Raw genomic sequence first — 15,425 nt, forward strand, 5'->3', positions numbered from 1 at the left:
TATGTCTGCATTTGGTGTCTCATTCGGATAGCTGCTATCTCTCGGTGACGGAGTCGGGGTGCTCTATGTCCAGTCTGTCTAGGTCTCCTCCTGGCTCTCAATTCCTCTGCTCTTTGTGCGGTCACCCCACGTGGTACGTTAGCTGGCACTGGCATAGCTCTCTGGAAGAAATCTGTGAGCTGGGACTGTCTCCCACCCCTAGTGGGAGCGGCTGGAGGAGTCTCTCTCGAGAACTATGAAGCTCTAGTAGTAGTCTGCCAAGCTGTCGCTGGTCCGAGGCCTCCATCAACTGATGTAGTGAAGAGTGCTCCTCAAACAATCCTGCATATCTATCTCTGACCCCCTGGTGGGCTCTACATCTACATACAAAGTGATCCTCAGTCTCCACCTCCTCGTGGCACAATCTGCATATCCGCTCAGCTCTAGGAACCCGTGCCGCTCTCCCAGCCTCTATCTCTAGCTGATGTGATGAGACTCGTAGCTGTCCAATAGCAACGCGAGAGCTGTGTGGCATGTATACATCCATGTACCGCGGTCGATGTATAAACCCATCCCCTGAGATGCTCATAAAGTGGTCTCTGTAATACAGCATCTTTGGTGGTAGTGGGCTCTGTGGTGCTGTCCATGTCTCCTGTATGTAGTGCTGCCATATGTCCTGTCTCATCACTCTGTTCCTCTCATTGAGAGAGAGGTAACCCCGTGGAGCAGACTGATCATACTGAAAAGGTGGCAACCGCTCAATGTCTATACCATGATGTGAGAACCACTGTAGCATCTGTGCATACCAAGATCTAGTGTGTCTAGCCTCGGCCAGCTGTCTGGATGCCTCAAAAGCTCGGCGGGATAATCTCTCCATGGGCATCTCCCTCATCCTGTATATAAAGGAGATCGTCTGGAACAATGCCTCCAGTGCCATAGGTGGTGCAGCAAACTCAGCTCGAACAATATCGTGCGGGACGGATGGTTTGCTGCGTATCATTCTCGAGAGCATCAAGATCTGTGGTCTCTCCAGCTGTACCCATGTGGAGGTTGCAAGCCCTGGTGCCCAAACCGCTGCTGCATACATCAAGGCTGGTGTCACTAATGTATCAAAGAGCCACCCCTTCGTGCGGGGTTCCTGAAAATGTGCTTGATGACACTGACGCTCAAGGCCAGCAAGAGCTGCATACCCCCGGGTCACTCTGTCTCGGACTGCCTGAGCCATGGAGAAGCGTCCAGCTGAGCTAGTGAATGTGATGCCAAGGTAAACATAAGAGCTCACCACCTCGACCCGCCCTCTTGCTAATGTGAGAGTAGTGTGGCTCCTGACTGCGGGTGAAGTGTGGAAGATCATAACCTTGGTTTTCCCAAGGTTCACTGTGAGCCCCTGCTGTGCGCAGAAGTCATCAAGAGCCACAAGGTGTCTTTGAAGCCCAACCTGCGTGTCGAATATCAAGACGATGTCATCAGCATAAAGCATAACATGGACAGTAATACCTGATAGCTCAACCCCAGAGCCTCCTCCTTGTGTGATGTAATCGACCACCTCATCAATATAGAGCCCAAAGAGCGTGGGGGAGAGCAGGCACCCTTGCTTCATACCAATGGTGCTAGCAACTGTGTCGGACAAGCCTCCTGGGCATCGGACTCTCCCAAAGACCTGCTCATATAGCCTGTATATGCCCCACATCATGTCTGAAGGTATGCCTAGTGTCTGTAGTCGCCGAAAGAGGCGCTCTCTGGGCACAGTATCAAATGCCTTGCAGAAATCCACAAAGCAACAATAGAGCCGTTGCCTCCGTGCCTTGGCCTGATCAATCAGGCACCTCAATGTAAAAATGTGGTCGATGGTCGAGAAGGCTCGACGGAAGCCTGCCTTGCCTGCTGCTCTCAATCCCCCAACCTCTGCATGAGTGCTCAGCTCTGCCTCCAAAACTGCCCCGTATAGTTTGGCCAATATATGGCCAATCATGATGGTCCTGTAGTTCCCGGGGTCTAGTACATCTCCTGCTTTATGGATCGGCACAATAGTGTGCATCGTCCACTCAGCCGGAAACCCCTCTGACAGAGCTCTGTTGAAGAGATGAGCAAGAAATGGTGCCAATGTATCAATAGCATAGATGAGATGCTCTCCCTGTAATCCTGTATGATCTGTCGCCCGTCCATGTTGGAGTCGGCATATGGCCCTCCTAACCATAGGTGGGGTGAAGAAGGTGGAGACTGTGGTATAGGGGGCTGTGGTATAGGGGGCTGTGGTATAGGGAGCATGGTTCTGTGGGCTGTGGTATAGGGGGCTGTGGAGGCACATCATAAAGTCTCTCTGCATATGTCTGCCAGGTCTGAGGATCGGCAATAGGTGTGGGAGGACGGGGCTCTCTGAGTCTCCTCCAAGCAGGAGCAGCATCTCTGCTCATGAGCATGTGATATGTGTCCCAGTACTGAGCCTCCTCATAAGCTCGCCGCTTACGGCGGGTGAGAGTATGCATCCTCCTGCCTGCCTGCCTCCGGGTGATCTCCTTGCGAGCCCTCTGCACTCGGAGACTGCGGTAAAGGTTTCTGCACTCATCATCATACCATCGGTTCTGGGGCATGCTCCCATATGTAGGTGGCCGTCCTGTCTGTATGTGGTATGGGAAACTCCCTGCGGCTACGGAGTGCAGTACATGTGAGAGCTGGGAGGTGAGCATGGCCATGGGTGCCGATGGATCTAAGGCAAATAGCTGATCATGAACATGATAGTCGTACACCTCGGCTAGGTCCTGAGTGAAGTGAAAAATAGTGCGTGGTGGCTGTATGATGGGTGGGTGGGTCTCCAATAAGCTCCTGAAAGTGAGGGATAGGTATGTATGATCCGCCCCAATGGGGCATGGTGGTACGGTGAAGTGAGACACCATATCTGCTGCCTCTTGGGATCCCATCACATAATCCACTGTACTACTGCCGCCTCCCACTGGAAAGCAAGTCAACCCACCTGAATCTGGCCACTGAGTCATCCCATTATAAATAACGAGATGGTGTCGGGCCCCAAGCTCTAGCAAATGTTGCCCATATCCAGTGCTGTCAGCTCCTCCATCAGCGGAGATCCGAGTGGTCCCTGTATCCTCTGTAGCTAGCGGCTCTAGTCTCAGGGGATCCTCAAAGTCATAGATCTCGCACTGTCTGCTCTGAGTCCGTGCATTGAAGTCCCCCATCAAGAAGACTTCTCCCAGTGTCGAATAGTGTAAGATCTCCTCAGATAAGACAGAGTATGGAGACTCACTAGCCTCTCCTCCACCCGGCTCCTCGGTGGTGGCAAACCGCGACCCCTTTGGAGGAAAGTAGCAAAGGGCGATATAAATCCATCTGGTCTCCGAGAGGCGTAAGCTAATCCACATGTATCTCGCCTCCGAGTCCCGTGCTACGACTCGAACATGCTCATGTAACCCATGCCTGAAAAGCACTGCAATACCTCATGAACCTCGGGAGGTGGCGTGTCTCATCCCCTGTCGGTGAGCTGACTCCCACTGATAACCCTCAACCCGTGGTAAGCCCCTCTCCGGGCTCTCATGTGTCTCTGTCATCAAGATGATATCGCGGCCCTCCACCTCCTCAAGTCTCCCTAGATGTGTCCATAGGACTCCATTACAGTTCCAGATTGCTATGTGTATCTCTTTGTCTTCATGTTGTTTCCTCCGTGTCTCATAGGCCAAATGGCGCTATTCGACCCTCTTCCCATCAATGTAGATGTGACCATCCCTATAATGTGCCTTCTTTCCTTCTTTGCGTGCCGCCTTGATCTTCGGCATGCATAATCTTCTGTGCTCCAGTTGCATCCATGTGAGGTCATCATTGAAGTAGATGGGGTCCCCTGGCAAGCTCCTCAAGATAGCCCTTCTTCTCATAAAGCTCATCCTACTCTCCTCGTCCGGGAACTGTAGCGCTAAGGCCTTGCCTGTGGTGGAGTCCTTTGGGGTTGTCCTCCATACTCTAGTGAATGGGAGCGGCTCATCCTCCTTTAGTCCTAGCTTGGTACATAGGTTCCGCCCGTCAATCTCGGGCGTGGAGGTAGTGCTCTCTGGTATCCCTGTGACTCGGATGTTGAGGCGCCGGATCCGTTGCATCTTCTCTTCATCAAGAGTAGACTGCAGCATGTGTACATCTTCTTGTACCTCCTTCTTGATGTTCTTCTTCATCACTTGTACATCTTCTTGCATCTCCTTTTTGATGTTCTTCTTCATCACTTCTACCCATCCTTTGCGGGCCGCCTCCATTTTCCCCTCGATTGTGTGGGTGAGGGTTTTGGTGATCTCTTCTTTGATTGCCTCTTTGTCCACCTCAAGAGTCTAGAGAGAGAGAGAGAGAGAGAGAGAGAGAGAGAGAGAGAGAGAGAGAGAGAGAGATTTTATTAACGTCTTCCAAAAGACCGAACTCGGCCTATGAGACAAATCGGAGTACCTGTATGGGGTATCCTCTGTCATCCCAACAAAATGAAAAAGTACTGAACAAAAAAAAAGCTGAATCTGGGTGTGCAGGGGATGGAGCTCTACTACTAGGAGAATGCAAAGCTATATGCATGGAGTATACAATCATGATATGCAACCTAGCTAGCTCCATCCTTTACCATACTGGGGGTATAAAATGGTATACATCAGTGAAGGGGGTGTCCACAGCTCCCTGAAGAACATGCCTGGGTGTGCTCTGAAGCGAGCCAGTCGCTCCGCACCCTCTCTGTGAAACTGAGCTCTAATCTCTGTCATCTCTCTCTGGTATAGGCGTGGTGTCCGAAAGCCAGGTGTCCTCTGTCTCCTGCGGGCTCTAAGTGTCTCTGCTCTCTGGAGAGTAATTCCTTGCCGTGTAGGGGCTGGGAGGGGGATGGATCTCTGAAAAAATGTAGTAATCTGTGTCTGTCGCCCCCCCTCTGGAGCTGTCTGAGCCTGTAATAATGTCTCTCTGTGGCGCTGTATGTCTAGAATGTATCTCCCCAGTATGCGCTGGTCTGTTGCCTCAAAGATGTGGCGTAGGGAATGTGGCTCTCTGAATAAAATGGGATATCTCTCTCTAATGGCTGTATATGCTCTGCATCTGCATACATAATGCTCCTCACTCTCCACCTCCTCTCTGCACAATCTGCATACCCTCTCCTCTCGGGGGATCCGTGCTGCTCTGCCAGTCTCAATCTCCAATCGGTGTGATGAAACTCTGAGCTGACCAATAGCCACTCGGGAGCCGTGTGGTAAAAAGCCCTCCATGTATCTAGGCCTCTCTATAAATCCATCATCAGTGATATTCATGAAGTGATCTCTGTAGTATAGCATCTTCGGTGGAAGAGGCTGTGTAGGCGATATCCATGTCTCTCGTGTATAGAGCTGCCATAGATCCTGTCTCAATTCTCCGTTCCTCTCACTATGAGAGAGACGGATATGTGGTGCATCCCTGTCATACTGGAATGGTGGTAGATGATCCATGTCTAGGCCATGCTGTGAGAACCAATGTGTGACCTGTGCATACCATGATTCTCTGTCTCCTGCCTTAGCCAGCTGTCTAGATGCCTCAAAAGCTCTGTATGACAATCTGTCCTGTGGCATCTCTCTGAATCTGTCTAGCAGGCATATAGTCTGAAATATGGCCTCTACCATCATAGGAGGCGCAGCAAACTCTGCTCGGATAATGTCATGAGGTACTGACGGTTTGTTGCGTATCATGCGTGCCATCATGAGGGCCTGTGGTCTCTCTATTTGTGTCCACCAATGGGTAGCAAGGCCTGGCGTCCATACCGCTGCTCCATACATCAATGCCGGTGTGACTAATGTGTCAAATAGCCACCCCTTCGTCCGGGGCTCCTGAAAATGCGCCTGGTGGCACTCTCTCTCTAGCATAGCCAATGCTGCATATCCCCGTGTCAATCTAGCTCTGGCTGCTGAACCCATGGTGAAGCGTGTGGCTGCTGCAGGGAAGGTAACCCCTAGTTACACGTATGATGTCACCACCTCCACCTGGCATCCTGCGAGAGTGAATGTCAGCTGACTCCTGCCCTGTCTCGATGTATGAAAGACCATAACCTTGGTTTTCCCAAGGTTCACAGTAAGACCCCTCTGTGTGCAGAAATCATCGAGTGCATGTAGATGCTGCTGTAGACCACCTGGAGACTCAGACACTAATACAATATCATCAGCATAGAGCATAATATGTACTGAGGTACCTGCTAAATCAACTCCATTTCCGCCTCCCCGTGTAATGAAGTCAGCCACCTCATCAATGTATAATCCAAATAGCGTGGGGGAAAGTGGGCATCCTTGCTTCACACCAATGGTGCTAGCAATAGTCTCGGACATACCTCCTGGACATCTGACTCGCCCAAAAACCTGCTCATATAATGCATAGATGCCCCATGTCATATCTGCTGGTATGCCAAGAGACTGTAGGCGCTGAAAGAGCCTCTCTCGTGGTACTGTGTCAAATGCCTTGCGGAAATCCACAAAGGAGCAATAGAGCTTTCTCTTCCTCACTCTGGCCTGATCAATCATACATCTCAAAGTGAATACATGGTCAGTGGTAGAGAAAGCTCTCCTGAAGCCTTCCTGGCCTGATGAGCGTAAACCTGCTCGTCAGCATATAAGCTAAGCTCTTGCTCCAGCACTGCACCATAGAGTTTGGCCAGCACGTGGCCAACCATAACCGTCCTGTAGTTGCTCGGATCGAGCATATCCCCTGTTTTGTGAATCGGCACAATGGTGTGCATCGTCCACTCCGCAGGCAAACCCTCTGCTAGTGCCCTGTTAAACAGGTGTGCAAGAAAAGGAGCTAAAGAATCTACTGCATATATGAGATGCTCACCCTGTAGGCCCATATGGTCGGCGGCCCGTCCGTGCTGTAGGCGGCGGATAGCTTCCTGTACCATCGAGTGGGTAAAGAAGCTAGGTGTGGTAGGTCGAGGCTCCTGTGGCTGAGGTATAGGTGGTTGCTGTGGGGCATGGTATAGACCCTCTGCATATGTGTGCCATGTCTGTGGGTCTGCAATAGGTGTCGGGGTCCGGGGCTCTCTGAAGTGCCGCCATGAGACAGGGCTATCTCTACTCATGAAGAAATGAAAGATCTCTAGCTCCTGTATCTCTCCGAAGGCCCGCCTTTTGCGGCGAGTAAGTCTCCTCATCTCTCTCCTCGACTCCTGCTCTGTGATGGCTCCCAAGGCTCTCTGTATGCGGAGCCGTGAGTATAGGGCTCTGCACTCGTCATCATACCATCTGTTTTGGGGCATAGTCCCAGGTCTCGCAGGCTCTCCTAAGAGAGAGAAAGGCCTAGAGCCTAGAGGCTTGAAGTTGGAAGACTCAAGACTCAAGAGGCTTGAAAGTTGAGAGAGAAAGAAAGAAAGAAAGATTTTATTAACGTCTTCCATAAGACTGAACTCGGCCTACGAGACAAATCGGTGTACCTGTATGGGGTATCCTCTGTCATCTCAACAAAATGAAAAAGTACTGAACTAAAAAGCTGAATCTGGGTGTGCAATAAGTACAGGGAGTGGGGGAGGGGATGGAGCTCTACTACTAGGAGAATGCAAAGCTATATGCATGGAGTATACAATCATGATATGCAACCTAGCTAGCTCCATCCTGAACCATACTGGGGGTATAAAATGGTATATATCAATGAAGGGGGTGTCCACAGCTCCCTGAAGAACATGCCTGGGTTTGCTTTGAAGCGAGCGAGTCGCTCCGCACCCTCTCTGTGAAACTGAGCTCTGATCTCTGTCATCTCTCTCTGGTATAGGCGTGGTGTCCGAAAGCCAGGTGTCCTCTGTCTCCTGGGGGCTCTGAGGTCTCTGCTCTCTGGAGAGTAATTCCCTGCCGTGTAGGGGCTGGGAGTGGGATGGATCTCTGAAAAATGTAGTAATTTGTGTCTATCGTCCCCCCTCTGGAGTTGTCTGAGCCTGTAATGATGTCTCTCTGTGACGCTGTATGTCTAGAATGAATCTCCCTAGTATGCGCTGGTCTGCTGCCTCAAAGATCTGGCATAGGGAATGTGGCTCTCTGAATAAAATGGGATCTCTCTCTCTGATGGCTGTATATGGTCTGCATCTGCATACGTAATGCTCCTCACTCTCCACCTCCTCTCTGCACAATCTGCATACCCTCTCCTCTCGGGGGATCCGTGCTGCTCTGCCAGTCTCGATCTGCAATCGATGTGATGAGACTCTAAGCTGACCAATAGCTACTCGGGAGCCGTGTGGTAAAAAGCCCTCCATGTATCTAGGCCTCTCTATAAATCCATCATCAGTGATACTCATGAAGTGATCTCTGTAGTATAGCATCTTCGGTGGAAGAGGCTGTGTAGGTGATATCCATGTCTCTCGTGTATAGAGCTGCCATAGGTCTTGTCTCAATACTTTGTTCCTCTCACTATGAGAGAGACGGATATGTGGTGCATCCCTGTCATACTGGAATGGTGGTAGATGGTCCATGTCTAGGCCATGCTGTGAGAACCAATGTGTGACCTGTGCATACCATGATCCTATGTTTCCTGCCTCAGCCAGCTATCTAGATGCCTCAAAAGCTCTATATGACAATCTGTCCTGTGGCATCTCTCTGAATATGTCTAGCAGGCATATAGTCTTGAATATGGCCTCTACCATCATAGGAGGCCCATCAAACTCTGCTCGGATAATGTCATGAGGTACTGACGGTTTGCTGCGTATCATGCGTGCCATCATGAGGGCCTGTGGTCTCTCTATCTGTGTCCACCAATAGGTAGCAAGTCCTGGCGCCCATACCGCTGCTCCATACATCAATGCCGGTGTGACTAATGTGTCAAATAGCCACCCCTTCGTCCGGGGCTCCTGAAAATGCGCCTGGTGGCACTCTCTCTCTAGCATAGCCAATGCTGCATATCCCCGTGTCAATCTGGCTCTGGCTGCTGAACCCATGGTGAAGCGTGTGGCTGCTGCCTAGAAGGTAACCCCTAGGTACACGTATGATGTCACCACCTCCACCTGGCGTCCTGCGAGAGTGAATGTCAGCTGACTCTTGCCCTGTCTCGATGTATGAAAGACCATAACCTTGGTTTTCCCAAGGTTCACAGTAAGACCCCTCTGTGTGCAGAAATCATCGAGTGCATGTAGATGCTGCTGTAGACCTCCTGGAGACTCAAACACCAATACAATATCATTAGCATAAAGCATAATATGTACTGAGGTACCTGCTAAATCAACTCCATTTCCACCTCCCTGTGTAATGAAGTCAGCCACCTCATCAATGTATAACCCAAATAGCGTGGGGGAAAGTGGGCATCCTTGCTTCACACCAATGGTGCTAGCAATAGTCTTGTACATACCTCTTGGACATCTGACTCGCCCAAAAACCTGCTCGTATAATGCATAGATGCTCCATGTCATATCTGCTGGTATGCCAAGAGATTGCAGGCGCTGAAAGAGCCTCTCTCGTGGTACTGTGTCAAATGCCTTGCGGAAATCCACAAAGCAGCAATAGAGCCTTCTCTTCCTCACTCTGGCCTGATCAATCATATATCTCAAAGTGAATACATGGTCAGTGGTAGAGAAAGCTCTCCTGAAGCCTGCCTGCCCTGATGAGCGTAAACCTGCTCGCTCAGCATATAAGCTAAGCTCTTGCTCCAACACTGCACCATAGAGTTTGGCCAACACGTGGCCAAACATAACCGTCTTGTATTTGCTCGGATCGAGCATATCCCTTGTTTTGTGAATCGGCACAATGGTGTGCATCGTCCACTCCGCAGGCAAACCCTCTGCTAGTGCCCTGTTAAACAGGTGTGCAAGAAAAGGAGCCAAAGAATCTACTGCATATATGAGATGCTCACCCTGCAGGCCCATATAGTCGGCGGCCCGTCCATGCTGTAGGCGGCGGATAGCTTCCTTTACCATCGAGTGGGTAAAGAAGCTAGCTGTGGTAGGTCGAGGCTCCTGTGGCTGAGGTATAGGTGGTTGCTGTGGGGCATGGTATAGGCCCTCTGCATATGTGTGCGCCATGTCTGTGGGTCTGCAATAGGTGTCGGTGTCCGGGGCTCTCTGAAGTGCCGCCATGAGATAGGGCTATCTCTACTCATGAAGAAATGAAAGATCTCTAGCTCCTGTATCTCTGCGAAGGCCCGCCTTTTGCGGCGAGTAAGTCTCCTCATCTCTCTCCTCGACTCCTGCTCTGTGATGGCTCCCAAGGCTCTCTGTATGCGGAGCCGTGAGTACAGGACTCTACACTCGTCATCATACCATCTGTTTTGGGGCATAGTCCCAGATCTTGTAGGCTCTCCTGAGTGGACACGATGTGGGAAGCTCTGTAATGCAGCCGTGTGTAGGAGTGATGCCAGCTTGGCTGTAATGGTATCCATAGGTGCCAGGGGATCCATGAGTAGGAGCCCATCCTCTACTCTGCCATGTCATGTGTGAAGTAGATGGTAGTGTGTGGCGTCGGTATGTGGGGGACTGGTGATACTGGTGATCCGACTAGTGAAAATGCCAAGTATGTATGATTTGCCCCAATAGGACGAGGTGGAATGGAGAATGAGGTGACAAGCTATGATGCCTCCAAAGAACCCAAGGCCCAAGCAAGTGGCGGCTTGGAAACGGCGACTGCAACGGCTATAAACGGCGGGCGCAACGGCACAAAAACGCGCAAACGGCTCCCTGCTGTCCCCTCACAAAACCATCCCCCACCGGCGTCCCCGTTCCTGAGGCGTCCCCGTCGCCATCCCCTGTGAGAAACGCTTCTTAGCGGACGTCCGTCCGTCCGTCCCCTGCCGTTCCTGTCGCCGGTCCGTCCCGTTTCGGCATCCCTCCGTTCCAAGCACTCGTCCCTTCCGTCCCTTGTGAGTATGGTGTGGAGTGTGTGTGTGAGAGCTTATCTTGATACAGAGTTCTATACCCACTATTTGGCACTGATGACGTCAGTGGGGATGTTGTAGTATCTAGTCCATAGTATGCATAATGGAGTTGATAGTTATATAGTCTTGTGGGTTGACTACCATGAGTATATAACATGCACGTTCCTAAAAGGTGAATTTGGGCATGTTCCTGAATTCATCTAGGTATATATATATTAAAACAACTTTTCTCAATGGGGATTTGCACGAAGAAGTTTATGTAAATCAGTCCATTGGTTTTGTTGTACCTGGTCGAGAAGGCAACTTGGTATCAGAAGATACACTCTTACTTGACCAGCCGGGGTTTCAAGAATAGTCCAACTCAGAGCACCCTCTATGTGAAAGAGGATCATGGGATTTTGTTGGTGCTCTTACTTTATGTGGATGATATGCAGTTGTGACTAGGAACAATGAAGCTGAAATTTCAGCATTCAAGGCTGATTTGCAAGCTTCTTTTGAAATGTCAGATCTTGGTGAAGAGGACCAAGCCACCAAAAGTGGAAAGCAAACCCAAGAAGACCCACATGGTCAAAGAAACTATGACCAATTTGGACACTATTTTCCAAGATCTTGACTTGATGAGAATTTTTGATTAGCTATCTAAGAAGATTGAGCAAATGAAGAAAGGGGATAAGCAATCAACAAAGGAGGATGTCAAAAGTCTTCATCAGAGAGATCTCCCTCAAAGAGATCACCTAGTCCTCCTTCTCGTGGAAGGAAGAGGAGCCATTCCAAATCAGCCCACTCTCATTGTGGGGAAAGCTGGCATGGTTGGAAAAGGTCCAGGAGTCCATCTTCTTCATTAAGCCTTTCATCTTCCTCCTCAGGTTCTTGTTCTTCCCCTTCTAGGTCACCCTCACTTTGTGCACTTCTTTCCAATTGTGCAATGCCTTGAGGAAAAGGAGAGGCTGATGTTCCAGCTTTAAGCACACCTACAAAGGCGTATGGAATGAGATGTTTGAAATCAATTGCCTGTGCGTAGGTTTGCAACTTCCTTAAAGTTAGTTTTGGAAATGAAAGGGCTGATAGTTGAAAATGAGCTTGACAGTCTAATCATGAATGTATTAGTCGATGCAACTGAATAGGCAGGATGTGCTAATGAGTAGCATAGCTAGGCATCTTCAAATGGCAAACTGTTGATTAGTTTTCTGACATTTTAAGTGAATTAAATTTGCATTACTTTTTCAAACATTTTCAAATGAATGAATCAACAGGAAGAACGACTTCGTAGACTTCAACTGCGCCTGGAAATTGCTTTCGATGGAACACGGTCTGGTCATCAAGTGAGCTTCTGAGTGCCAAATTCTGTATTATGCATCCTTGATACGTGATATTCATTACCAAAGAATGCTGTTTTGTATCAGGAGGCGTTGAAGGCATTATGGTATGCTGCTTTCCCTGACACAGATTTACATGGACTTGTCTCTGAGCAGTGGAAAGACATGGGGTGGCAGGGCAATGACCCATCAACTGATTTCAGGTTTCATATGAAGCAGTTTTATCTAAATTAAGAAATTCTTCTTTTCACGCTTGTGGTATTTTGACATTTTTTTGTTTCACATTCCAAAGTATTTTGACTTTGATTTGCAGGGGTGGAGGATTTTTCTCTCTTGAGAATCTACTCTTTTTTGCAAAGAGATACCCAGTAAGATGGCTGAATTCAAATCTGCTAAAGAGGTTCATAACTTTTGGTGCTGAAAGGCGACTACACACACACACACACGCACATGCATTATATATATATATATATATAAATATGTATGTATGTATAAAGTATATATATGTATCTATATATCTGTACAGATGAGAGGGAAGATGTTTGAGATCAAAAGAATCTCGGAGTGAAAGGTAAAGAGACCTCCTGAAAAAAGGAAAGCATATGATCTCCTCATGACTAAAATGAGTTGATTTCGTGCATGGTAGATCGTCCACAAAGCCTAGTATCTAGTCTAAGAAAGGAAAAAACTGTAGTCTGTAATCCGGCAACAATGAATAACGGCAATCGAATATCCATAAGAATTTTCGGAAGAAGTGGTTGGAAAATCACAATCTCTAGTGCTTTGACTCTCTTTCCAAGAGAGCACAAGAAGAGTGGTGTCTTCATAACAAATGAATAACTGTCTCTTGGTGATGAGAACACCTCTTACAAGAGGCAGGTGCAATGTTTCTCGTGGCTAAGAAGGTGCTAATTGGGAATGCACCCACAATGCATCTCAAACAAGAAAAATCTTATGTTTGAGAGGCAATTTGCTTTTCCAGACTGTAGTCAGAGAGGCCTTTCACCATCGAAGAGGTTTGTTTACATGCCACAATTGATTTGCATGTGATTGTATCCAAGGTGGAGGGAGCAAAATTTTATAGGCTCTAGTTGTCGTGAGGTGATGGAAAGAAAAAGGAGAGTAACCGGGAAGTTGCTTGTCAAATTCCCGTCTCTTAATCTTTCCTCATCCTCAAGTGGAGGCACCGGTTGAAAATTTGAGCTTATTTCATGCCATACATGCTTGTGATGCATACCTAGATTATATCATCTGAGAGCATCCGGAAAGGAGAATACATTGCCTTGATTATCAACAACATCATTAACTAAGCGTACACCATAATTGGAGAGGAAGTATGCTTTTCTTAGTCGTAATGCAGCCAAAGAATGCTGAAAAGCCCTACTCCAATGAATACTTTCTTTTCGCAAGAAATTGCCTCTATCTGGAGGTATGTAGGAATTCAAGAAGTAAAGTTGCCTTCCTTGCAATGACATGTAGCGAATATTGAGTATATTCAGACCTCCATGCATTTTGGGAGTGCATACAAGTTCTTTTTTGAGCAATGTGACAGCCTTTCTATCTGTTTTTGTCCTCCATAAACATTCTAGAGCTTTGGATATGAAAGTGTCAATATCATTATTTGACCAAGGTATAAGAGGCAAGTGGAATTGGACATAAGCCATGATGATGGGTTGGACAATATGCAACCGTTCATGTAATGGCCATGTCGAGAGTTTCCAATACTCAATCTTATGATTCAACTTATATATAACCCATTGTCTTTCTTGCTTAAGAGAAACTTTCCATCCGATAGAATATCCAAGATGCATCATGCTGAACAATCTGATGTGGAGGTAATATGAAACTTGGGCAAAGAACGGAATGCCAGTTACATTCTTTAAGAGGCAATAGCTTGGACTTAGTATAATTAACCTTCAATCGAGCAGTTAGTCCATATAGCTTCAAAGCATTCATGATTGCATTGACACCATGTTGACTGTTTCTAGGAAAAAAGAAGGAATCATTTGCATATGCTTGACTAACAAATTAGCTAGTTCCTGTAATGTCAATACCATGTAGCTTCCCTTCTACAATCAAATTATCCATATATAAAAGCAATGGATGAGTGTCTATCACATAAAGCAAGGCACTCAATGGACATCCCTGTCTCACAGATCGTCCAAGCTTCCACGGAGGAGGGGGTTCATTTTCAATAATTCATTGGGCTATGCCTTCCTCATATAGCCATTATATGATATTCCTCATTTTTGGACCAAAACCCATTTTGTCCATCACTTGAGCTACGAATTTCCATTGAACACTGTCAAAAGCCTTTTCAATATCTGTTTGCATGATGAGTACATCCTGATTCGTATATTTATCATATTCAATGCCTATATAGGCATTCACAATATTGTCCATGATTTGTCACCTAGGCACAAAACCATATTGAGTAGGGTGCAGTCCATTATGAAGGACATCTTTCAATTTGTTGACGAGCATTTTAGCAACCAGCTTGTAAATAACAGGCATAAGAGTGTTACGTCTCCAATATGTCAATTTATCATTTTTTTAGGGAGCAAACGTTCAAGAAGCTGGTAGCACACCAGAGTGCCAACAAATATTAATTATATAAAACACTTCATTTTTAAGTGAATCCCAATATTCAAGAAAGAACTCTGCTGTCAAGCTTGGAGATTTCCATTTCCCTAAACCACGTAAGGTGGGATGCAATTCCTCGTTTGTAAAAGACACTTCCATTTTCAATGCTTTCTGAGGTGTAACAATTTGGTTAACCTGCTGCAAAAGAACATGACGCGCATGCAGGGTTTGCTGCAATGGCTGTGTAGGGGCAGCAAAAAGGGCAGTAAAATGGTTCAATACTTCTGTCTCTAGCTGATGTTTATTTTGAGTCCACTGCCCATTATTGTTTTTGAGAGTCTATGAATGGATTACTCTACCAGGAAGCATGCAGATTTTTAAAGGCGGCATTGAAGATCAATCTTTAATCTTGAGAGATTTTTGTTGTGACCTAATTTGCCATTTTTGAAGCTTCTTGGCATCATTGCGTTTCAAGCAATTTTGAGCCTCTGGAAGATCATCCTGCTCCTGAGCATCTAGTATCATATACTGACTATACCCCATCAGTAATTGTATTTTAGATTTTGCAATCAATACATTTTGCCTTTCCATGCACATATAGCATTTCCCATATTTTCGAACGACATCCTAAAGTCCGATTGCAAATCTGTGCCACGCCAGATCTACATCTATCTGCATGTGAAGCTTTATAGGCTGAATTTTAGCCTTCACCAAAACTTTGAATTG

At 47.5% G+C, this 15,425-nt stretch overlaps 1 protein-coding gene across 10 annotated transcripts in view; it reads left to right on the top strand.

Annotated features, from left to right (window-relative positions):
* LOC147603538 (uncharacterized) overlaps positions 1 to 15,425 on the top strand; it is a 44,155-nt gene that overhangs the window by 12,405 nt on the left and 16,325 nt on the right. For 6 of the 10 annotated variants that reach the window (XR_015265498.1, XR_015265494.1, XR_015265496.1 and 3 more), the window contains exons 4-6: positions 12,054 to 12,122; positions 12,204 to 12,319; positions 12,430 to 12,484. Coding sequence is in view for 3 of the 10 variants with exons in the window: in XM_086795878.1 (XP_086652004.1) it covers positions 12,054 to 12,122; positions 12,204 to 12,319; positions 12,430 to 12,484 (240 nt within the window). In the remaining 7 variants the exon portion in view is untranslated. Of the gene's footprint in view, positions 1 to 12,053; positions 12,123 to 12,203; positions 12,320 to 12,429; positions 12,517 to 15,425 lie in introns of all 10 variants that reach the window. The other 4 variants (XR_015265500.1, XR_015265497.1, XR_015265499.1 and 1 more) reach the window with 1 other exon arrangement.

This window comes from Cibotium barometz, chromosome 63 (assembly GCF_041138505.1).
Source record: "Cibotium barometz isolate CiBa-2024 chromosome 63, ASM4113850v1, whole genome shotgun sequence".
Taxonomy (NCBI): Eukaryota; Viridiplantae; Streptophyta; class Polypodiopsida; order Cyatheales; family Cibotiaceae; genus Cibotium; species Cibotium barometz.